This window comes from Salvelinus sp. IW2-2015, linkage group LG5 (genome assembly GCF_002910315.2).
Source record: "Salvelinus sp. IW2-2015 linkage group LG5, ASM291031v2, whole genome shotgun sequence".
In the NCBI taxonomy this organism is placed as follows: domain Eukaryota; kingdom Metazoa; phylum Chordata; class Actinopteri; order Salmoniformes; family Salmonidae; genus Salvelinus; species Salvelinus sp. IW2-2015.
In genome coordinates, this window is record NC_036844.1 from 27,711,434 (window position 1) to 27,721,195 (window position 9,762).

Below are 9,762 nucleotides of genomic sequence, written 5' to 3' on the forward strand. Positions count from 1 at the left end.
CCATTATCCGCATGGGAAACGTGTTCACGTTGACAAAGAAAGTAAAATCGATAATAAACAATAGTGAAATAAACAATCCGAACTAAACAGTAAAGATTACACTCACAAAAGTTTAAAAAAATAAGAGACATTTCAAATGTTATAATATGGCTATTTATAGTGTAACAATGTACAAAAGGGAAAATAAATATGGGCTGTATTTACAAAGGTGTTTGTGCTTCACTTGTTGCAATTTTCTTGCTGGTGTGATGGCACACTGTGGTATTTCACCTAGTAGTTTATCCTCCCTCTCTCTCTCTCTTCCTCTTTTTTTACTCGCTTTGCTCTGGTTTGAGTCTGTCGTTTATATTGCACAGCAAATACTCGTCTGTCTTGGTCTAGATTAGAACGAAATGCCCTAATGGCCATATATGGAGATATAGATGCCGCGAACCGCAGGGTGTGCACGAGGCGCGCATAGGCCCTACTGCCGTTCGTTTCCTTATTTGGAAGTAAGTTTAGCCAACCTTCTCGGTTCGAATGAATGACTGATGTATCGGAGAGAGAGACACGTCAGTCCCTATGTCTGTCAAAAATGCATACAGTGAATTGATTGTGAGAGACAAGCTGGATTGGACATACTTTTTAAAAGCTGATTTAATGCGCGCAAACTTTTCTTTTCACCATATAAATCATTAGGGATTAAAAAAAGTATGTTCTTAATATAGTCTAGAGACGTAGCTATAAAGCTCCGTTTTCTTCTATAACGTTATTCAATATGAACATTGAGTGTTACAGTCTAGATCTGTAGTTTAGCCTACTGAACGTCGTTCAAGTGCATACTGTGATTGTGTCAGTGTGTGTTCGGGGGAGGGTTATATTGAAAATACATTTCCCATGATACTTTGGGTTGACACTTGCTCCCTTTTTCTGATGCCCGTCAAGCGCGTGTCCGCCGGTCTAGTGTGAGCTCAACAAGAAGAACGAACATTTCATTTTCGACTCAGACGCTGATACACGAAAGACCCAACCATGGTAACGTTACTTTTATGGTTCAAATAACTAATTTTGTTATCCTACATATACAACCCATTGTATTGGGGATTGGTAGTTAGCTACTTGGCCCGCTGATCATAAAATTAAGTTATTTATTTCCCCACCATAGTTTTACAATCGATGAACATTGGCCACCTTGCTAGCTAACAGCCCACATTTGGTAGCTAACTGTTTAACCTGCTTCAACAATTAGCATTTAACTAAACCGCCATTTGTCATTCATGGTCAGAGTTAACTAGGTTTCACCTGGCCCCTCGGCATTTCCTCTCAACCATGACCTAACAGTATCACTAGTATTAGCTAAGCTAACTAGGCCTCTTGCGAACCGGATGGCTAGCCAGCTAACTAGTTAGTATACGTAGTTAGCTAGATGACTTCAGATGGCACAGTTATGTTAGCAAACGAACGGTACGCTATCCACCATTGGTGTTGATTGGAATTGACAATTGCTTTAACGTGACAATAATATGTTTGAGTAAGACGATGCTAGCCTATCCGACACTCGTCTAACGCCTCACCCGCTAACATTTACTGCCAGCTAGCTAGTACCGGTAGCTAACGTTACCTCCCGTTTCAGCCGACCCCACCCTTACTGCAAGTACAAGGAAGTGTGCCGTCAAAGCTTGCTAGCTACCTGGCAATGTTCGTGGACTATGACATGTCAATGGATTTTGTTCAATGGCATCTTATTGTTGACTGCGTATGTTCACTTTAACAATTTCGACGACAATTGTTGAGAATGATTATTGAGAATTGGTTAGCAGCTCCATCAAACTAGGAAGCCATGGCATCGAACCCTGACACAATTTCCTTCTCCCTTGACTTGCGCTGACAACGGCACGCCAGTGTGTTTCTAACACTGAGTATGAGTTTCTGCTTCAGCACACCCACCATAAGAGTGAATGTACCAAGCGCTGTAACCACTGCTTTAGGGAAGAGGAAGTGCAACAACTTCCCAATGCAAACACACTGTTTGTTTGCTAGTGGACATCCTGTTTCATATGCCAGGGTGTCCACCCACTCTGGGTGATGACATTTCACTTCCTTATGTTATAAAATACATTTATCAAGAAAAATGTCATTCTTCATGTTCTGAATCGTTCAGTGGGGTATTTCTCTAACATATAATTAACATAAGTGCATCAGATTAAAATCACCGAGCTCTGTTTACAGAGGTGCAGCTTTATCGCGAAAACTTTTGACCAGTTTGTGGTTGGATGCAAATAGAAAAATAAAAATTGGCATGACACTAGCTGATTTAAATGTAAAATGATTTCGGATACGCGCAGTGCTCTGACATTTCGGAGATACGTTTTTCGAGAAGTCTTCGAAAAATACAGGAACTTCGCGTTAATATGTACAGTGTATACTAAAATGTTTCAATCGATATCTATCTTACCTCTTATTTTTTAAAAGAAAGATAACGAGTTCAATGGTAAACCTGTCAGGTAGCCTTAATTCTCACTCAGCATCTAGTCTGGCTAGCACGATGCTTTTCCCCCCTGATTTATTACCACTTTTTTTTCTCTGGCCTCCATTGATTTAGTTGCCATAATTTTGACCATCCTGTAAGGGTAATAACTGTCAATACATTTTGAATGGATTATGACAAGATACATGAGGTTTGGAACATTGGTTGTTTCAGAGGATTATCTACATAACATTTTATCCATTGGTCAAAATATGTTTTTGATTGGACACCCTATATATGGTCTTAGTGAAGTGTCTTGTTTTCCACCTGGGTTATAACAACATTCTAGCTAGTTAGCTGCCAGCAACCAAATCATCTTAAAACCACTGGAAATGGAACTGAAATGTATTTTCTTGAGATGAATATTCTCTTTTCGAAGTTTTCCCTGGCTCTTTTTAGAGATTGTTTTGGAATGTAATTGGATGATTGTGAAAATGTAGGGTATGTTTCACTTAGTCATGTTGTCCAAGGTATTGATTTCATGAACAGTAACTGCACCCTCTGCTGTCTTTCGCTGTTTGCTTGTTGAATAGGTATCTTTTGTTCTGAAACAACCCTCTGAGTTTTTTGTTTGTTTGACTTGTGGCTCGTCTTTTGCAACTTTGAGGAAAAAATTAGAATACTTTTGCATTCACCATCCTTACAGGTATTTCAATAATTCAAGGACTGACCTGCCTAACAATTGTTCCAAATGTTTTCTTTAAACTGTAACTGCTCTGAACAGTGCAAGTGTGAAATGATCATAGTGATTTATCAACATCCTTATCCCAGTGTGCCCACTAACAGTGTTTGCTTAATGATTCGTCGACGGGGCTGAAGATATCAGCAATCGTTTAGTCTGGAAAAACAAGCCATTTAAAGCCCTGCAAACTCTTTTAAACTTCAGTCCAAACATACAGACCAAAGCTGAGATCTCATTCATTGACCTCTTACCTCTTGGGTACATGATGCATTCAACTGTTTTTCTCCTCTTAGGCCTCTGGGGTGACAGTGACTGATGAAGTTATTACAGTCTTCAATGAGATGAAGGTCCGTAAGGCCCAGGCGAATGAGGATGAGAAGAAGAAGAGGAAGAAGGCAGTGCTGTTCTGTCTGAGCGAGGACAAGAAGCACATTGTCCTTGAAGCAGGTAAAGAGATTCTGACCGGTGATGTGGGTACCACCATCGCAGACCCTTACCTGCACTTTGTCAAGATGCTGCCTGCAGATGACTGTCGCTACGCCCTCTATGACGCAACCTATGAGACCAAGGAGACCAAGAAGGAGGACCTTGTCTTCATCTTCTGGTGAGTGTCAACTGTTAAGCACTGGGTTTAAGTCGATTTAATTTGATGATTACAACTAGTAAATTCTGCTTATCTAAAGACAGAATATTTTGGTAATATTCTGTTTCCTTTGTATCTCAGGGCCCCAGAAGGTGCTCCACTGAAGAGCAAAATGATCTATGCCAGCTCAAAGGATGCCATTAAGAAGAAATTCACAGGTGAGCTTAACTTTTTAGGTTGAAAAAAAAATCTAACTGTGACGATGATTAGGGTGCCTTCATTTGTTTAATTTTTCTCACATTTGACCACTTTGCTCATTTCTAGGTATCAAGCATGAATGGCAAGTTAATGGTTTGGAGGACATCAAAGATCGGCGCACTTTAGCAGAGAAGCTTGGAGGCTCATCAGTGGTCACCCTTGAAGGTGGGCCTGTATAAATCCACTCTCTGTCAACTGAGGCCTACAGGGAAAGAAAAAAACAGAATTTAAGTCCCGGGGGTATGGCTGTTCATTCCAGAATGAGAAGGAATTGGGTGAGGGGGGTTTAGAGTACAAATAAGATGGGGTGGAGGGTATCTTGTTGTGGGGAGAAAGATCAAGTATGCTATTTCATGGTTTAAAATTGTGGTTATCATTCCACTTCTCACAATGAAGAACAAACATAGACAAGTCTCAATTTGTGATGAAGGATTATGACAAAATAGATGAAGATTTGCGTCAACATTTCCAAGATTGTCCTTGCAATTTCCAAACTAATGAAGAACAAAATGTGGTTTACATAATGAAATCATTAAGGATGATATTTTTTAAGCAGATGAGGACTGGGTATGTCTCTTGTATTATGGTGTATGGATCAGGCAGAGCAAAGAGAAACGTGAGCGAAAATCTAAGTTTATTGGTCACACAAACAGTTTAGCAGGTGTCATAGTGGTGCAGCAAAAATACTTGTTCCCAACAATGCAGTCGTTGTGGGTAAACTTGTCAATTTATGCACTTTGTTCACACCTAAGTTATTTGATGGTAATTCCTCTATTGACAAATTTGTTGTTCTTTAGCATATCAGTAGTTAAAACTAGGTTTATTTTCCAACATGCTTCCTGTACAAGTAGAATTTAAAAATGTAACATTATTCCAGGAAGTTATTATTTCCAAGACCTTTCAGCAAACAATTGCAGTGTACAAAAATGCATTCCTTTTTTCTTGATGAAATTTCAGAACAGCTTAAACATAAATTGGTTGAGGGTTTAACAAGATGGAGTCAGGTGTATGTAGTAATGTTGGTTGCTCCAGTTGGAAGAAGCCTATGAGAGAAGGTAAAGTGTGGATGGATATATTGTGGGTGTTTGTCTCCTTATGTCTAAATAAAGAAAATGCACTTACATTTACTAGCGTTGGCTGTTGCATTTTTTCCTATGGTTAATTGTCCATTCCTGCATGCCTTTATATATTACTTTAAAAGAAATAAAAAATGATATAGCATGTTTGTAGATAAATAAGTATTCTAACACTTATTAGCCTATTCATAATGTGCATATTTTACATTTGACAGCACAATATAACCACAGCTAAGTGGAGGCAAAGCGCACGGGCATACAATTTTCAGCATAAGTGTCAGATCCACACTTTCTTGGTTCTGTCCCATTTCTGCACGTAGACCCTTGCCATGGAACTAGTTGGTTGTGAAACGTGGGAGATGTGCAAGGCTCATCAGACTGAAGAAGCAGGATTTGCTCACAGAACGTATATCGGGAGTTAAATGACTACAATATTGCCACGGCAACTAATTCAAATGTAGGCCTTTCAGAAAATGGTGCGCGTTTATGTCCCTACTCGGTGACGTCAGCTCTAACCGTCGACGATTAAATGTGCAGGTGAAAACGGGAATAAACACATGACCAAATGCGCGAGGAGGAGGGTGAACGAAATTATCTGCCAATCATAATTTCTGAATGGTGGGATGAGGATCTATTTACGCCTACGGATAAATAGCGTGCTATCGCACTTGACAGACCATAGCTGCATCGTCAGGAGGTAGCCTACCAAATAATAACGTGATGTCTCGGTTGTGATTTAACGTACACTATTTCCTCATCTATCTTCCCCGCTGGATGGTCCATGTTGGAGCCTGGAGCTACTGTAGATAAGTAGATAACAGCAATACATTAGCAATAAACCAACATACGGTGACTTAACGGACACCCGAGAAACTACACATGAAACGGGTTTTTGCCATGTCCCGCGGTCGTCGTGTGACAAGAACCTCAGGACAGGATCGAATCAATCCGTTGGGGCAATGRTAGGAGCTGTGTTAATAACCTGGCAAGAGGAATACTTGATACTCGAAGACGTTTGCTTTCGGAGAATCGAATTCAGACATGGGGCTTGAGTTGTCATGCGGGGCGGTCCGGACACTGGACCCCCTGATCGTGGGAGTCTCGGATAGATCCCTATGCTCACGGTCAAATCGTAGCTTGTGAGGAACGAAAGAATGCCTGCGGTGACCGGAGAAGCGCCCTTACTGAACGGGGGCAGAAGAGAAGAGGTAGTAGAGCATTGGCTAGGTTGTTTGGGGGGTGGGGGGTAAGTGCGCGCGTGCGTAATTGTTGTTTTGGCTGCTACTGAATGGCCTAGGCTACTATATACAGGCTAATAAAATGACAATGTCGTTAATACCCATATAGAATGTGCGATTGCAAGGATATTATCCATATATTTAGATCTYCACTGCATGGTGAGCTCAAGCTAATAGGCTACTCAACCTCCGTTTTCACTCTTCTGTAACCAGAGGAGCTCACTCAGTTATCCACTCACTAACCAACATGTTGAGCACAAACATAACTCTGCATCTCTGGTGCGTCCGAGTTTGATCAGAGGAACGCTGGTCTTTACAATAGGCTACGAGAGACCAGTCACGTATTTTTTTAGTGCGTGTATACTACAAGGTTACTAGAAGTCACCCCTCACTAATGGACGGACGCAACTGCATTGCAGTCGAACTGGAGGTGAACGATTTAGCTCCCGCTGATCTATTTGCCTGGGCTGAGATATGAATGCCACATACAATTACTGACATGATAACAACATGAATTATTAAATAATTCCTCATGATTAGGAGACATCTTCTTTGGGGATTACTTATTAGAATGAACTGTACAGCATCAGGCTACATTATAGTCTAAGATCACTGTTCTGTCTTGAGTAGTAGCCTAAACGTCCAAGGACTCTTATGTTAGAGTCCTCAGTTGCTGAGCTGTAACCTGAGCTGTAACCTCAGCTCTTATGTTACAGAGAGATCAATAAAAAGAAGAGAGACCGATTGGGCAAGCACCAGAGAGCACTATTGAGTTTTTATGTTTGTATTATACTGACACAACCATATCTAGTGTAAAGTCAGCCTATTTACATAAGTTACATGTCATAATGCCCTATTTTCCCATGAGCGTGGTTGATATGTGCACATAATGATGTCTGTGTGTCCTGTCAGGCAAAATCAGCACACCTCTGTGTGTGTTAATGTTTATTTCTGAGGTTGCTTTTCTACTTGGGCGGCCTCTGTGTTCCCTTGAATGTTGTGGGGTTTGAGAGAAGTAAGACAAATGTGCAGGCAGAACTGTAAGCCTGCCATCTCTACTTTCTCTCTTCCTCTGCTTTGCCCTTCATCTCAAAGTGAAGGTAAGACAGTGGAAGACGGGCTCCTACACACACAAAAACAAAGAAGAGAGGGAGGTCTGTAGTATCATTACAGTTTGGACACTGGTTGAAGAAAACCTGGTTGGGTCAACCCACATAGAGCTGCTGTTGTTGTTGTGTTTGCAGCCATCAATGGTCAGATTTCTTCCACGTACTTTGAGAATAATTGTACTCTTATGTAGTAAGGACTTGCAGACTACAGGCTGACCTACTTGAATTTATACACACACAAACTCACATTATGTTTCCGCCTGCCTCTAATGTGAGAGGCATTCCCGATAAAACTGTCTCTCAGACCGGTAGTTCTTAGGCTTGATAAATAATTAACACTGGTTGAGTAAGACTGAAATGCTCTTTATATATCTACTTAAACACACTATCCCTCTCTCTGTCTGTTGTTGCATCAGAATATGTTACATTTAGTTGGATTTGTTTCTATAACAAAAATACACTCCTTTACTCTGTCCCCCTCCTTTTTTCATCTTCCCTGTACCATTATTCATTTTGGCAACTTGCTCTGATAGTTGATAGTTTAAATATTTTGTCCTTGTCCTTATGACAGTAAGGAGCAAAGACAAATGTTCTACTGTGTGTGAAACTGAAGCAGTTTTTTCCCATTCTTCTTTCAGCAACAGTTTTACACCCAAAGTAGTTTTACAGTGCTAATGTCAATATGGAGTGGGAAGAAAAGCGATCAAGTGGGAGGGAAGAAACATGATGCTCCTAGTAAACTACCCATACCTCTCTTTCTCTTCATCTCTTCCTCTCTAATGGCCTTTAAGTGGGGGATGAGTACAGAGTTAGCCCATCATCATTAATATAGACACACACAAATGTAATAAATTAGCAATTGAGGCACTTGGCTCTAGGTTTACGGTGAACTTAAATGGTCTCTCCCTTTTGACTCAGCGTGCTCCCTTGTCCTTGTAATGCAAGCACAATTAAACCCCGGAAACTCTGCCAACAGGAACACACCTCCTCACAGCTACCGTTTGGACAGCAGCCTGCCTTTTAGCAAAACAAACCTTCCCTGCAAGGTCACTGTCATGGCTGTGAGAGGCCCATTTGACTACATCAAAAGCAAAGCAGATAGACAAATACTCTGATCTCAGGGCCCGTATCCACAAAGCATCTCAGAATAGAAGGGCTGATCTAGTATCTGTCCATATAATCTTATTCATTATGAGACTCTTTGTGGACACAGGCCACCTCTTATCTATCTTTTTTTTTTTTTGGGGGGGGGGGTTCTTTTTCTATGCTCTGTGTGGCCAAGAGTGACCCTGTCCATGTGCATCTCCCTATGGGAAGCAGGGATGGCCACAGTACACTAACTTCCACTGGCAACAGAGAGCTGAATGCACTCTCTTTCTCTCTTGATGAGGTCTAAAAGCATCAACCTCTTCCAGTGCCCACTAAAACCAAGTGTTTAAAATGGGCTTCATGGTTTGGGTTTCACTCTGCCAGGAAATGTGTTCATGCCTCAGAGACTGGAATGTTCCATATCTGGAAGAAAAGGGGAGCAAGAGAGGAGACAACATTGATGTTTATTAATGTTGTTTTGACATTAAGGCCATGGCATGGTGTGATTGATGCCCAATCGTCTCTATTCTTATGGAATACACTTAATATATGTCCTGTTTTTTTCTGTTTCTGTTTCTTGCAGAAAAATCCAGTTTTAACACCCTTTCCTTTCCTTGTCTTTCTGCCTCCTGTTGTATGTCCTTCAATCCTGTTCCTCTCCTTTTTATCACACCTCTACGTTCCATTACGCGTGATGTTTTATTATTGTTAAAACCCCATCCCCACCACTTAAACAATAATTTATCCAACGTCCTGTCCACCCACACATCACTCCCTTTACCCAAATTTCAAGCTCCTGATCCCATCACTCAAACCCTGCTACCTTACTCCCATTTATAAAATGTTAACCAAATTTCCACTTGTATTTGTGCCTGATCCTCACCCCCCCCATCATCTGCTTTACCTTGTCTCTTATCCTTCCCCCCTGTAGCAGCGTCCCTGTAAACAGTCCCTTCCCGGGTCCTATGCCGAGAGTCCCATTGGAAGTGCCTGCTCCTCACGCTGCTGATGTTCGGCTGTTTCGCCACACTGGGATGGTGCTCTTTTTACGCGTCACTGTCATGGCTGCCGATGAACACGGCCTCTACTACGGCGGCCGCGCCCGCCTCTACATGACAGCCCTGTCTCCAACGGCTACGTCTACATCCCGGTGGCCTTCCTGATCATGCTGTACCTGGTCTACCTGGTGGAGTGCTGGCACTGCTTCTCTAAAACATCCTC

At 41.5% G+C, this 9,762-nt stretch overlaps 1 protein-coding gene across 1 annotated transcript; it reads left to right on the forward strand.

Annotated features, from left to right (window-relative positions):
* Positions 1-911: 911 nt before the first annotated feature.
* On the forward strand, positions 912-4,911 carry LOC111964161 (cofilin-2). Its single transcript, XM_023987921.2, has 4 exons — positions 912-1,014; positions 3,482-3,792; positions 3,913-3,989; positions 4,096-4,911. Exons 1-4 carry the CDS (start codon positions 1,012-1,014, stop codon positions 4,206-4,208), a joined length of 504 nt encoding a protein of 167 aa, XP_023843689.1. The 5' UTR covers positions 912-1,011; the 3' UTR covers positions 4,209-4,911.
* Positions 4,912-9,762: the final 4,851 nt, after the last annotated feature.